This window comes from Rhyacophila brunnea, unplaced genomic scaffold (assembly GCF_057557595.1).
Source record: "Rhyacophila brunnea isolate RB1 unplaced genomic scaffold, BYU_Rbru_1.0 scaffold_3, whole genome shotgun sequence".
In the NCBI taxonomy this organism is placed as follows: domain Eukaryota; kingdom Metazoa; phylum Arthropoda; class Insecta; order Trichoptera; family Rhyacophilidae; genus Rhyacophila; species Rhyacophila brunnea.
This window is the reverse complement of record NW_028232965.1, coordinates 37,587,198-37,603,890: the sequence shown is the minus strand read 5'-3', so window position 1 is coordinate 37,603,890 and position 16,693 is coordinate 37,587,198. Positions and strand designations below refer to the sequence as shown.

General features: G+C 33.5%; 1 protein-coding gene across 2 annotated transcripts in view; it reads right to left on the bottom strand.

Annotated features, from left to right (window-relative positions):
* Positions 1 to 16,693, bottom strand: part of for (cGMP-dependent protein kinase for) — a 386,069-nt gene that overhangs the window by 282,927 nt on the left and 86,449 nt on the right. For both annotated transcript variants that reach the window (XM_085953298.1, XM_085953299.1), the window contains exon 2: positions 14,624 to 15,876. In XM_085953298.1, the coding sequence (XP_085809424.1) occupies positions 14,624 to 15,036 (413 nt within the window). In that variant the 5' untranslated portion in view covers positions 15,037 to 15,876. The remainder of the gene's footprint in view (positions 1 to 14,623; positions 15,877 to 16,693) is intronic.

Sequence of the window (16,693 nt, the reverse complement as noted above, 5' to 3'; positions counted from 1 at the left end):
ATCAACGAGATGATTTGCATGGCGCTATTAGTGCAGTTTCTCTTCTACATTTTTTACTCAGCAATAATTTCAACGAAACATTTTCCGAGTCGATCAAAGTTCTCCAATTTATTTGCGTCATACCAATGACAACAGTTGAAAGTGAAAGATGTTTTTCCACTCTCAAAAGAATAAAAACCTTTCTATGCAATAGGGCCAGGATAGACTGACCGCTCTTGCAATGCTCAGTATTGAAAAAAAATATGTGGGAAAAATAGACAATTTTTATAATCGTGTGATTGATGATTTTTCAAAAAGCAAAGAAAGAAAAGTGGACCTGATTTACAAAAAATTATAACGCGTTGTGTGCAATTTCGGTTAACGATGGGTTGGCGTTATGAAAAACGGACATTTTTTGAAGGGTTAGTAGGTACCGACCTATAACAATTTCTAGCACTTATTCTATAATGTATAAAAAGTCAATTTGCAATACGTCTTTTCAGTATACAACGAAAAGGCAAATTAAAATAATATATTCAAAATTGACCTGCTAGGTTTTTCCGGATTAAGCCGCCAATGGTCCCTACATAGATAATAGAAATGAAATATGCAGTGACCTTTATATTCACTAGTATCGAATATGGAAAATATCTTTCGTGTTTGCGTAGATAATCGGTAGGTACTCAATTTTTTTGATGTAAATGAGAAAAATATAATACATTGAAAACTATAAGTATATATTTGACTTCTGTTTAGAATACGTTATTTATTGCACACGAGCTGTTATTTTACCACGATTTTATTAGCTCGTATTCTTGTTTGTCTGGTACAGATTTTTTCTTGTGCAGCATAATTTTTTTCTTGTTTGTCCAAGATTTTTAACTAACTTCCCGACTAGCTAGACATTTGAAACTTTTAGAATATATCAGAACACGACGACAATGCATTCTTTTAATACTTTTGGCCATCTTTAAGCACAATTGAATTCATTTTCAGTTAATTCTGTTTTGTATGAAAAGTTATTTCGGAAGAAATCCATAATCCAATCCGGAAAAAACTCGTTAAAAGTAATATTTACTACTCACTTGGTTGCTAAGCGGGTCCTAGCAACTAAATTATTAATATATAAGTGCGTATTCAGTATTTATTTCTATCAAGTACAATAAAAAGTTTTCATTAATACATAGAATTGCAACATAAAATTTAAAAACGTGGTATATAAAAAGTTATTTTTATCTCGTAATTATTTATTTTAATTTCGCCCCACTTGTGTTTAATTATGCGTAATAATCTATTTGATATTTTTATGAATCTAAAAATCGCTTGACGAACGTATATATTAAGTATTACTACTACACTGCAGGCCTTTATTTAATTAGCTAACTAATATCTAAATAAAAATATAGCAGTCAATGTTTCTAAAAAGGGCGCGAAGTCAAAACATTTATTGATAGATAAAATGTTATCCTAATTAATTGTAGAATCAATTAACAAATGATAGCATAATTTATTTAGGACAAATGTTTAAATTTATGTAAATATGTGGCCCCTATCATGTCATGGTGTGAGGAATTGGAAAAAATAAATTATCTGTTTGTTAAGTAGGATAGTAGGTACTTACTATAACGTATGAAAATAATTTAGAATAAATGAATTTGTGAAATATTATTTTTAATAAATTGTTATATTATAGTATGTTAAATAAATTGTCGCAGATATTCTTTGCATTCTTCCATGCACTTTGGTAGATAACAAGTGAATGCAGATCAGTCATGTGTATTTTTGAAACTTCCTTGAAGACATGACATTCAATGGATGGGTTGCATAAAAGTTCATCGCATCCTTGACAGGTCTATTCGTCTTGCGGTATGCATACAAAACCCGTTGCATTTTATTGAATGCCTAATACAGTGATTTTAAACCAGGATTCCGCGAGCTCTGTCAACAAGCGTCTCGCAAAACTTCGTAAAGTAAAGTAAGAAAAAATATGTAGACTTTGATAGTGTTTTGTTTAAAAAAAACTTTAACGTGGCCTAAGAGTACATATGTTTAAGAAACGATCCATTTGGAAAATTTAGTTGGTCAGATATCGACTCATATTTAATGTTGAAGGACCATGTAGACAGGTCATGCGCTACTTGGAAAACATAATAATACAGTAATACCCCGACTTACGCGAACTTGTAGTTACGCGGTTCTTTATCTGACACTTCAGAACCAGTTCCGCCAGAAAAGCATATGACAATTGCATGCTTGACAGAAGGTCTCAGTTCAATTTGAAAAGAGCTTAATTTTTTTAGAAAACATAGACTCCAACAAAGAACGCGTTATAGCTACAAAGCAGAGAATAAAAAATATTAGCTTGCTACGAAGAAATTCTGCGTGCAAAACGAAGACATTGTGACGTCGTCAGACGAATTTGTTAGATTTTATGAACCCATCGACATCGAAATAATTTTTTACGTAACTCAATTATTTTTTAAATATTTAGTACATATTAAGTAATATGTACAAAGAACTGCAATTTTATTAAATATTTTTCTTCTAAATTAGTATTTTTGTTAGTCTTTGGTCACAATTAAATAAAATTTATATGTATGTCTACACAAAGTTGTACCCCGACTTACGCGAATTAGACTTAGTCGATTTTCATCAGAACCACCTATCGCGTAACTTTGGGGTATTAACTATATTGAGAGTAAATTTAGTGGAGATAACATTTTTTTAATTCTTTAACTTGCTAGCTGAAAGTCGTTTTCAAATTGAACATGATGAAGCCCGCGTGGCCTCGTCGTATCACTTGATTTTATTGCATCACTCCTCTCCAATATCCTCGCTTTAAACTAAGGCGTAGTGTCCCCTTAACGTCGCGCATTAGGGTCTTCAAAGAATAGGAAAATAAGTTGAAAATGAGTATCCATAAGAATATAAAAACATATAATTTCTATGATTAATGACACAGTGAGTTTTTCTTTGTGTTTTAATAATTGTCCTTAACCAAATATAAGTTGAAGAATGGTAATAGGAGACCATTGCCAGTGTTGATAATGAATAGTAAAGCTCAGCCTGCTTGACGTTAGACATGTCTGATAAAGGATTATCAAAGTTCTGCCACGAATTTATTTTTTAATTAATACTCGTAGAAGTAGGTACTGCAGGTATACAATTAAGTTTGTTATAATCGATTACCTTCGTTCAACAGGTAGTCTTCGCTACTGGTAAATTTATTATCAGTTATTGTTATTGCACTTCCCACTGTCTCCTAGGAATGTCACAACATAACTTTGTTGCGGTTTCCTTCCATGTTAAAATTACTATCACCCGAGGCGACCTTATCAACATATTATGTCACCAGCAACTATTTAAGCTCAGTACCTACGTACATAATATTATAGCGTTGAATTTCAAACAAGGAATGCTTAAAAATAGATAATTTTATTCTAGTTATTACGGAAGTTGGATACGAGCATTTTTATCAGTATTATCACAGTATGTTAAATAACACCGCATTTAGATTAACAACACGAAACATGCTAATGAAACGATCCACAGCGACGCATAGGAATTACTGCTTACTTAGTACACAGTACCAACGGCCAAGCCCAGCGTTGCCATCTTTTTCTAGGCTGATTAGTGATTATAGTACAAAGGCGTAAAAACTATAGTATTTCTGAAAAATATATAGTACATGAACATTTTTCGTTTTCAATCCTTTAAAATTATAGTATTTTGGTATATTTGACGTAAAATTATAGTATTTTACATTTTTCGTGGGTTTTCATGTAATATAGTACGGTTGGCATCACTGGCCAAGCCACACGGTCAGTCTTGCCAACTGTCTGTCATTCACAAAAACATCCCAGCGCATCTATTCTACACACAAGACTGCTATCAACGGCTATCGAGGGTAATTTTTCATATTTTGTATTGAGGTATTATAATATTTACAATAAGTTAGTTGTAATTGTTACTATACGTGCTATGTTTTAACAGCACCTCTCTTGACTGTGCTAACTTTTAGAGAGAGATATACAGTTTTGACTGTTTAGACGGCTAACTTATTATAACAATTATAATCATGGCCCCCACAAAGGGGCAAAGGAGGGGCCGACAGGGTTCTAGCCTGGGGGTCGACCAGATAAGTGAGCTAAACACACATCACAAATTTGCTTTAATAGTAAAAAAGTCGCCTCCGGCGCTATTTTCCTTCAGTAATGTTATTATTTAAAATTATGTGGCTGTACGATACAATTTTTAATTGTGTATCGATACTCGACAACCCCATAATTCAAATGGATGTATTAAAATATATTAAAAAAAACACTAAATATACACATTAATTTTACCGCGTACACCATTTGGAAAACGCTACTGTAGAGTGTCACACTGCCTTTATCCGTAGCGATAGGTAGGGGGGCCGCCAAAGATCCTAGCCGCCTGGGGGACTTCAGGATGCGGGGATGATTATAATACCTACTACCTCGATACTAACATTATAATAACTAGGTACTCTCGATAGCCGCCGATAGCAGTCTTGTCTATAGAAAAGATGCGCTTATAGGATAAGAAAATAAGCTAGATGGCAGAAAAAAATGCTAGATTTAAAAAAAAAAGTGGCTAGAAGCTAGCATTTCAAAAAAATGTATCATGATTATTTAGGTACATAGTTTTAACAAAAATAATGATTGAAAAATAATTTAATATTAACTAATATAATCAGAAATAAAAATAAAAATCGGTGCAGATAGGAAATTTTGTTGTCATTGTGTATTATGTATATCTTGATTTATCTGTCTGTAACGCAGCGCATCACAGCATAATACACACTGACAAATTTTCTGAATGTATCAACATGTTGGCATTTGCGGCGACCAGGTCCGACAGTCCAATCGGCCCAACAGCTAGTTGAACCGACATGAGTAGCTCATCCCTTTCCGTACACGTTTTAGGATATTCCCAGAGGCTGTGGTTTGCAGACCAATTGCTCACAAGTTGAAGACTTTTTTTTTAATTAGGAATTTATCAGCCTTTAAGAAAATAATTAAATATTACTTAGATCATTTCAAAAAAGTTTTATCTACGCCATTCATTTACAATATTTACAATATTATTTAAATAATTTAGATATTTTAAAAATAAAATTGAAAATTTATTTCTTGTGATTTTCGGTTCAGCGTTTAATTACATATAAAATAATTACAAGATAAAAAGAAGTTTGTATATACCTACCACGTTTTTAAATTTTCTGTTGAATCATATAAACTTGACAATTCTATGTATTAATAATTTAGGACAAATAAAGCAATAATTGTCAACAATCATTTTTTTGCTATTTTGCAACAAACAAAATATAAAATACTGAAATGTCATTTTGATTTCCATAGTAACGCACGTATATATTAATAATTTAGTTGCTAGGACCACCCCCTTAGCAACCAATAATAGTGGATTGGATTACGGATTTCTTCCGAAATAACTTTTCATACAAAACAGAATTAAGTGAAAATGAATTCAATTCTACCTAAAAATGGCTAAAAGTATTTTTAAAAAATGCATTGGCATCGTGTTTGGTATATTCTAAAAGTTTCAAATGTTTAGCTAGTCGGGAAGTTAGTTAAAAATCGATTACAAGATTCGTACTGGATAAACAACCACCGGACAAACAAGAATACGAACTAAGAAAAACGTGGTAAAATAACCAACATTATCTACTTTTTTTTAAATATTAGTGTGCACCACAATTATCTACCTACCTAAGTAATACTACCTACTCCAAAACTCACTTTTATAGATAAATACATAGGTACTTGATTAACGTGTGTCGATGTTTATTCCATTCACATCATTAAGCATTACAGTAGGTACCTACTCTAAGTTTGTTTTTAGAATTTCCTTAATATTAAAAGTTATGATCTTTTTATGAAGAAAGAGGGTTTTAATGTTGTTTTCAATATTGAGTACAGTATAAGAGTAAAACGTATTTTTAAAACATCCATAACCTGACACACAGAAGAAATTACATTTAGTCATATGGAAGCAGTGATGTTAACAGTTCTTACAAACCAACTAAATACTAACCCATCTGCGAACCGGTTGTTAAAAATGGTTAGGACGAAACTGCAATGACGATAAAATGGATGCAGGACTCTATTTTTCGTTATTAATCATTTGAACATTTGAGTTTACCAGAGGCGTAGGGTGACTTTTACGTGTAGGGGAAAAAATAAAATATACGCATTTATTTACTACATATTTGTTATAATATATTATGTACTTTTTTCTTTGAGTCTACAATCCTATATGGATCTTGGTCGCTTCACGAAAAGGTTTCGTATTTTTTTTTACGGAAAGTTAGTCAGTTACTAAATCTAGCATGTCCAAGCTCTGGGTCCTGAGAGTTACCCCATCTCCACCTGTAATGTATATGTAGACGAGACTTGTGCACGGCCGCCTTCCATGACACTATAAACGTATCAGAATGAATATATTTTAGTGCCACACTTCCTTGTCCCGAAACGAAGCTGCATGGAACTGATGTAGCAACAATGCACCGTAGTGCTTAAAGAAAGAACATCGCAATTTTCCAGACCAGGGATTTTAACGTAAGACCCACGTCTTAGATAATACACAAGAGGACACGTCACAACTCAGTCATCGCAAGCGTAATAATATTATCTAATTGTAACTCATTAAATCTTCATATTTGACTGTACATTAAATACATGGTATTACTTTTATAGTAGGTGCTCTATCTTTTATTATTTCTAAGGATGTTGACGTATCATTACCATGATAATCGATTACCAGCTGGATGTAACTCTCTTCTAGTTTCTTCTACTGTTTTCGGACATAATCTTTTCCCAGCTGCGCACGAATATGGTGCATTTATCGAGAGGGTGTCTATTCACCGTTTCCAAACTATATACAACTCATCAGATGGCCCCACAAGAGGGGGGGCTGACAGGGCTGTAGCCTGGGGGCCCGGCGTGGCAGGTCGACCAGTTAAGTTATAAAAACACACCACAAATTTGCTCGAATAGTAAAAAAAAAATCGCCTGCAACGTTATTTTTCTCTAAGAATATTTACATTTTAAAAAACTTGGCTTTGCGATGCAATTTGATGTGAGAACATTATGATAATTGATGTAATTAAATGATAATTCATGTGTAGAATTTTAAGTGTGGTTCCTGACTTACAAACTTGGCTAAGGGTTGCATGTTATATGGTTACTACAAAAGGAAGTCGCGATCAGTGCTTCATATGATGATGAGTGCCGACAACTCAATAAATCAACTGGATTTATTCGTTTAAGTTATATAAGTCGCTGAAAATACACAGAATCACATTACCTCTGGGGATCCGCGGAAACCATTTACGGAACACTAATGTCGAAAATCACACTGACTTTAACCTTAGCGATAGGTAGGGGGGCGCCATACATCCTGGCCTGGGGGCCCGCTTCAGGATGCGTGGCCCATGCATCAGATATCATATCGAGTACCTTGTTTTGTATGTTTCTTAATCCATTGGTCTCTGTGCTATCATCGTACATATGAATCCGTTTTATATTAATGAGAAATTTTATACTGACGAAAGTTGCTGTTGACGGTAAGTTGATGAAAAAAAACAGAAACTTGTCGTCCTCAGTATTACATTATCATTTGATTAAAGTTATACTGCGAACCAGTAGTTAGAAAATTAGAATTGCACCACCGAATGGAAGTATATTTAATATGGATCATTAAATAAGACGTAGAGGTCGAGTTGGTCCAAAATAGCAGAAGCATTAAAAATCAAATTAAGTCTGTCTGGAAGACAGATGCTGGAGTTTAAACTTAACATATCGTTGGTTTAAATTTCTAAGAATCGTTACGATTGAAGTTTTTTTAATCGCATCAACTCACAATGAAATATGAATAAAATAAATAACTTGGTGAAATTTGGACTCCGTTTTAGATGATTCGGTCAAACATAGATTAAGTTAAGGTTTATTACAACGATTATTAAAACAGGCACAGTAAATATATATGTATAGGCAAATATTCGATAAAATAATTTAATACTTGCAAATAACTAACATGATCAGATAATATAAAAGTGATATAGGTACTAATCTTGTTATAATTATGTTCATGTATGAAATCTTCGTCGGAGGGGTGGGTTGGTTGCTATGTGTTCTTGTCTTTGTTGACTTGGTTGTTTGTTATATTGTTGGTATTTTGTTGACTAAGAAGTTCAGCATACCCGGTTAAATATATTATATATAAATATTAAATAAATACAACAAAATTGGTGGAAGTGGATTTGGTAGCTGACCTCCGACAGGGGCTGGCACGAGAAAAATTAAGATATGCAGTAAATAAACGATTTCATTAATTACTTAAAATACTTCTGCTAATACAAGTCATCTGACCGCAATTCGTAATGTATCATATGGTAACCCGATGGCCCCCACAAGGCGGGGCTGACAGGGCTATAGCCTAGGGGCCCGGGCTCAAGGGGGGCCCGGCGCAGCGGGTCGATCAGATAAATGAGATAAACACATACCTTAAATTCGCTTTAATAGTAAAAAAAGTCGCCTGCGGCGCTATTTCACTTCGGAGATATTACCATTTTAAAATGTATAGCTGTGCGATGTACTTTTTGATTGTTGTGTGTACCTACTGTCCGACAAGAAGATCTAGTCTATAACAGAAAGTCACTGGAGTCGAAGTGCGATTAACTAAATAGGAGGGGATTGTTAGTTCACATTTTTATCACGTGGACAACTCGTCGATAACCAGAAGTCGTTGCAGTCGATGTGTGGTTAAAAACAGGAGGGGTTTATTAGTTCACAGTTTAACACGTTGGCAAGGAGATCTTGTTCGACAGTATACTCGACAACTCTATAATTCGATATATTAAAAAATCTATAAAAATATACTAAATGCTATTTGCTCTCGCACACCATTGGAAAACGCCACTGTAGAGCGACAGACAGACCATTGACGTTAGCGATAGGTAGCGGGCCCCGTCAAATGTCCTGGCCTGGGGGCCCGCTTCAAGTTGTGGGTCATGGTAACCCTACCTATGGCAGACTTTTATAATTCTACGTGAACAATAGGACATTAAATTTGTTAAAAATTATCTGTTGTATTTCGATACTTAGTTTAATAACCGACATTTCAGAAAACGATACGCCACACAGGTAACACAACTAATCGGTACGAGTGCATCGATTGCTCTGCTTACTATATTGCGGCACTAAGGGTTTTCCGAATATCTTGGGGTTTTGCCGATAATGTGTGACTTCTTGTATATTGCAATTGAGTACGAAACGTAAAGTACCTATGAATATTTTAGGTATTTGAACCAAAAGTTGTAACAGTATACGGAAAATGTTACATAATCATTATCATAATAATATTATGATGTACCTACATACAGGCATAATAATAATATGTCCTATGACCTATTGACCTATAATGTAAACTAATAATTATGCATTACATATTAGGTATATTATATTGTTGTTTTTATTTTAATAAAAACAACTTTATATTATGTATGTATTATGTACCATAATGTTAAAAAATCTGGTCGCTTTGAATCATGTTTATAATATGGATAAATGCAAATGTCATTTTAAGATTTTTAGATGTATTATACATAATCCAGTGACAGTAGTGTAGTGAAACAGTAGTGGAAACAGTGAAACAATCACCAAACACCCAGGCTTTGAGAAAATCACATTAATATATTATTGTGACCGTGGCCCCCTCAAAGGGGAGGCTGACAGGGCTCTAGCCTGGAAGTCCGGGCTCAGCGAGGGCCGGCGTGGCGAATCGACCAGATAAGTGAGATAAATACACATCATACATTTTTCTTTAATAGAAAAAAGTCACATGCGGTGATATTTTAATTCAATAATGTTCATATACATATTAAAATATGTGATTGTGCGATGTAATTTTGAATTGTGTGCCGATACTCGACAACTCCATAATTCAAATTGATGTAGGTATTAAAAAATACAAAAATATACTAAATACCTACCCTTAATTTTACCATGAACACCATTTTGAAAACGCTGCTGTAGAGCATCACACTGCCTTCGACCTTAGCGTAGGGGGAGCCGCCAAATATCCCAGCCTGGGGGTCCGCTTCGGGGTATAGGGGCCATGATTGTGACCTCACCGTAAATCGAACCCGGAACCTCCGGATGAAAAGCCAGCATCTTACGCATTGGAGGACCGCTCATTGCAAAGAATACATCTTTTACAGACTGCGTTTTATCAATTTTCAACATCAAGAAAAAGTCTATTTTAAGTAAGCACTACCTAAGTTAAGTTTTTTTGATAATTTATCACACTTATAATATATTATATACGTGTTTATTATTGGTGTTGTTTTTTTGATTTAAGACACTGTTGCATTATAGTGATTTAAAATGAAACCACAATCAAACGAACAATGCGAAAGCGTAATTGAACAACATTATATTATAATCAATCATCATTGTACTATTTATTGTATAGCAGGCTTTAAATGTTTTACCATTATGTAATTACAAAATACAAACGCTTGATTCCTAACATGCATTCAGTAGATATACTGGTAGACTAAAATGGAGAACCTAGTCGGCAAGCATGTGTGTTTCTAAAATCACATGTCGCGGAACTTGCACTGACGCTTTTTCTTCGATCTAAGTTACGATTAAGTGTAATAGTTACTAGCGTCATCTAGTGATGGAATAATGAGGCAAGCAATTAAATTATATTTACTAAAAAAATATTATTGAAACAACATGCATAATAATATTATATAGTATCTACTTATATAGGTACTATGCATTGTTTTATAAAATAAAAATTACCTATATAAGGAGTTTTCTACGTGCAATAATTACATTCTAATGCATTTACCGAACGAATGAATCATAATTAAATTGATAAACTGCACAGATATTAACATCACTAAGTTGGCATTTCCGATTTCCTAACGCTACAATGGCTGCCACTTTTTATGCAGTTCACTTACTAGCCTGCCAACGATTTTACATGATTTTTCAACAAAATAATTATTATGAAATGTTGTATTGTTGGCTGCTTTCCTATCCATCGTGACAGATTGTCTTTTCATACGCCCTACAAATTGGTAAATAAATTTCATGTTAGAAAAGTATGAATTTCTCGTCAAATAAACCTGCAATCCCAAATCACTTGTAGCTAACCTAATCAGTAAACCAGAAGTTCTTATTTTTTCATCACTTTTATATTATGTTGAGGATCTGCCTATATAGAAGAAGATTTTATTCAACCTCTCTAATTACATATTATAAACACAAATTACATATACCTAATAATTATATGTCTTCTAATCAGTGACGTCCCTAGACAAAATGCCGCCCCATTTTTGTATACAGTATTTTATATTATCCGTGCATGTGTCGTTTCATATGAATATATTATGTCAGTCACCGAGGACGTCGAAGGGCAACGTGAGTAAACTAGACATCGCGAACTCGACAAAAAATTACAGTCCTGTTAAACCTTTTATGTCAATTAATACACTTTGTTTCCAAACAGTGAGCTGAATTTTTTTTAATGGAAAGATATTTTCGTTATTAATAAGTTTAGGTTGCTATTTCTATATTATATACCAAACGATTCTCATTGATTTGCCGCCCTTCGAGTAACTGCCGCCCCAAGCGACGCTCAATCTGCCTACCCCACGGGACGTCACTGCTTCTAATACGTTTAATAAAATCTACACAGGCTGGTACTACAACAATTGTATGAAAAAGGAATGGCAACACAGAAATACAATCTACTTTTATCAGAGTAGCATCAGCAGATGGGGTATTATGAATTAGACAAGACTCGTTTAATATGAATTAAATTACACAAATGAAATTCAATTATTATATTATTTAGTTAACAAAAAATACTCAAAAGTGTCGTCGTAAATGTGTGGGCAGACTGTAAAAGCACTATTTAGTATACACCATTATTATTATAAACCAGAAAAGCTGATTTTTCGTAAATTTTAAGATAAATAACTATGAAAAACTCAAAAATTTCTTCCATACCGTCGATAAAACTTTTAATTAAACCATACATTTAATTCATATAAATAATCATACTAAGATCATATAATCACAACGAATATTCATTGTAACAGTTTTCAGTAACTTACTTTTTACCATATCTTATTAATTAAGTAAATTACTAATATTTTTATTTACTTAGATATAACTTTTCATTCAATTTCTTATTTCGTAATTCCGTCCATAGAATATGTACCTATATATGCACTACCACTTAACTCAATATCTACTTGCTTTGTAAATCAAATGAATACATAAAATTCATTATTATTTATTAATGCATACTACCGGTTAATCACTGGAGTCTTGCTGGTTTTTAAATATTCCGATCGGCCATCGCTTTTAGCAATAAATTTAATATATTCTAGCGACAAACCGAGAGAAAAACGAAATATTCGATTTGATTACATATTATAATATGGCGTTAATTTATTACATATTAAAAAAAAAACTAGATGCAGATAAGTATATACAATAATCTTGGCATTTTACCTGATTCTTAAGTTAACAATAGCACGACTGGTGACATTAATATTTCATAAAACTTGAAAACATGACTTTTGTGTTAGTGTAGTATTGTGTAGTATTTCAAAAATTTCAACCAACAATAAAAAATATGTGAGAAATCAAGAGAAGTGCTCCAATCCTCTAATACATTTTAACGTTCTTGACATGGGAATTTTTCTCGCCAACAGTTCGGTATGTACCTAAGTCGTGAGCTCAATATATTGACAGAAAACTTTTATTTGGCATTTTAAAATATATTTACTTAAAATAATATACACGGTACCTATACATACACCTGAAAAAATTTGGTAGTTCTGATAATGATATATATTACTACAACATAATAACAGTGGCGAAAGCACCCACCCAGAAAGTAAAATACGTGAATTCGAATCACACTCGGTTGACTTCTTTTTAGATTTTTTTCTAATAACTATGTTATATTTAACATTCTCTAGGTAATCTTATGTAGTTTCACCATTGAATTGAATAAAAAACTAATATTTTCGTAATATGGTGATAATTTATGTACTTGATGAAAGTGAGGAGTCCAACGTTCCCTCTAATTTGTCTATTGTGTGTACGAATCATCAACGCATCAAAGCAGCGGCGTAACTAGGGTTGGTGTCACCCGTCAGTGACGGGCGGCCTTCACCCGGTGCGGTAAATTTACACCTCCCCCACAAACACACACATACAATTTGTCATTAAAACTTATATTTTTAAGGTATTTATTAATGTTAGTGATTTAATATAATAATAACACTGACAACGATAATTTTTGAAGTGTGAGTACTGTGCGGGGGACGAAAACATGCGTGCGGACACATTTCGGTAGATGTGCGCGCGCACACGCGCACACCTTACACCTTACGGGTAATTATTATTTTTTAGTTACAGTTGTTAATTAAAAGAATGCTTTATGAGTCATAAATGCAACGGCTTGATATGACATAAGACTTGTCAACATATTTAGGGGGCGGTATGTTTGTTGTATTAAGAATTGTCTTGGAAAACTATCTGACTCACGTTTTTGACTCATTTTCTTTGAGACTACAGAATTCTTCTTACAATTACTTATGAAAACCCAATTTTCTTATTTGTATATTTTTTTGTCAGCGCTTTGACATAGTGTGACTGTTGCCACACGGCCAAGGGCCAGAGTAAACAGCCGGCTGTCAATTAGTTAATGTGGGCGAACGAGAGACAAACGCCTCTCCATTTTCTCGATTCTATAAAAAGAATCAATAACCATTTGAATATTGACCCCGACATTTTTGGCCAATTTTAATAAGGCCCAATTGTGGCGCTTGGCGTTGACACCCGGCGCGATGTTGGCTGCCGGCGATGGAAAATAAATTATGACCCAAAATATACGTCACAACTAATAGATGCATGATAGGCAATAATTGAACTGTTACATAGACACCACAGAGTGTTACATAAGTACTGTGTATGTGTATTATACGAGCTGCGATAAATAATAACAAAATATTAATCAACTCTCACATTTAGCTGCTCATACGTCTTGATGTAATGTCTCACTATACACAGGGCTGTGAGTAATCAGTGGAATAAAATTTAATATATAAAAGATTTACCAATACTTTCTTATATGTTTTCTTAGTAGAGTTGACGCGAACTTAGTCATACATAACCTACAGCCACCAGTGTTAAATATACGTATTTTAAAAAAAAAATCATATGAATCATTAGAAGTTTTATGTGTGCAAAAAAATGATCTCGAAACTCTGCTAGTCATTGTCAGTACCTATAGCAATTTTATTGACAAATAAATACTTCGTTTAAAATAATTAATGTAAGCTATATTAACATTAACCGCATTAACATTATTATTTAACCTGTATTTTAATTAGTTGTATATAAATATCATAAATCTAGAAATACGTTGATGAGGTTTTTAAAAACTAATAAACATGCGATTTTACATACTCATATTATTATTCCATTTGCTGGACACCTCGCATCGACACTTAGTAATTATATGTAATTTTACTAATTAAACTATAATGTGGAAAAAAACTCACCGTTCATCCTTGTCGAAGGTCGGGAACGTCTGCAGTGCCAATTCTTGAAGAGTAGACTCGCTCTGCGGTTCAGCAGATATACCTTGAGCACGTTGCTTTCTTGGCCTAACAACAGCTGTGTGCTTTGGACTCGCAACGTTGACATGGTACGGGAAAACGCTCTGGAACTTATCGAGCTGCGATTTCAATTCCAGTATCTCTTCTTCTTTCAGCCTCAACTTCATCTCGAGGTCTTTGATCTTGTCGTCCTTCGCCTGCAGGAGACCCTGCGCGTCCAGCGGGGACGCCATCGCCTCCTGGCTGACGACAGGGTGGCCGTTCTGCACAGCCGTCGAGGAAATCATGCCTGCTTCATCGTCCTCAGCGAAACTACGCTGCGACGCGAAACACAGGCCGTCGAAACAGAGGCGCATTCACCCGCGTGCGGATGACTGCTTCTGACTAATTAACCCACAAACAAAACCCCCAAATCGGTTATATCAACTGGCGAAACCAGACAAATAAATTCTTGACTAAAAACTCGTACCAACAATCAACAACGACAGAAAGTTAACACACAAATCCAATGTTATCACTTCACTATAATATTATTAATATTCGATGCACAAATCTGCTTTTAACTTAGTAATTCTGCAGAATAATAACAATACTTCAATCTATCAAGTACTTTCACAAAATGTAAATTAGGTTTATTTTTTATGTAAATTTTCACACTGTATGGGTTTTATAAAATGTATTTTTTTATACGGGCAACTTTCTGACTATTTTTCACTGTGTAAAGTATAAAAATAATGATCGTTATGGCACAACTCACTGACTCGAATACTTTATTGCAATTATAAAAAAATATTCAATTTAAAATATGCCTATATTAGCGTAGTTATATTAGTGTATTTCGCGCACCAATTATGTTTACAAATTGCAAAGTAATAATTTATCAAACACTATTGATAATTATTTTAGTTGAGATTTTTGTGTAAGTATAAGAATATTATTAAATATATTTTTACCCGTTTCTTTTTTACAAGACTAGATAGTATATAAATTACAAAATATAAAACCGTTAGTAAAGACAATTATAAGCTTCTAAACACGTCTATATCTCTATGTCAGATATTAGATACGAATAATTGAGTTTTGGAAAATGTCGCGATGAAAATCGAAAGTGGAACTCGCGAATAATTTCGTAAAGCGCGTAATCTCAGCGGCTTCTCCGTAAACGCCCACTTCTCTTTTATCTTGGCAGACGGCACCTGGAACAAAGAATTTTGGAATTAAGGCCATGTAAATACATAATGACACATATTTGCATTACACATGTTAAACAATGACATAAATTACTCCACAATATATCGATAAAGCATTATGACTAATGCGTTCTAATAATACATCACAAGGGCTGAAGATAGGGTCTCCAATCCCAGATTCTTCAATGAATTTAAAATTTTGCGGGGGGAATATTGTAATTTCAGGATTTTGGGATCGTAAAAAATAGCGTATTTGGTCCACTAATCAGTAGTGTGTTTAGTGACGTAGAGACCCAACAAACTAACTGATTCTGCGCCCCCTTCGATAAAAATAAAAAATAAAAAACATAAATCACATCATTTAACTAAAAACAATTGACATTATAATATTAATAGTTTATTTATTATGTACAAGTACGTATCGGTCCCCATTGAAGTTGGTAGTAACGATTTTGATATAATGTAGTAATGTTGTATACTCAAATTGTATAAAATACGGATATTTTTTTAATAATTTTGTAACAATAGCTTTAACTGGCGAATCGATTGCGTTATATTCGCCAAAGAAAACCGCCGCTGTTATTAACAAATAATTGATAAATTTAAAAAAATACTAAAATTTGGGTAGATACTATTTATATTTAAACTCAAAAAGTATTTTAAATATTTATGGCAGTATAATGGAGGTGATTGTTTTGACGGTGGAAAAAAACTAGTAATTTTAACTGCCGAAAAACGCGTTTCGGCAAACAAGAGTATAATGATTTGTATGCAAATTTATCCACATTATAGATATTAAACGTATTTATATGTATTATGTAGA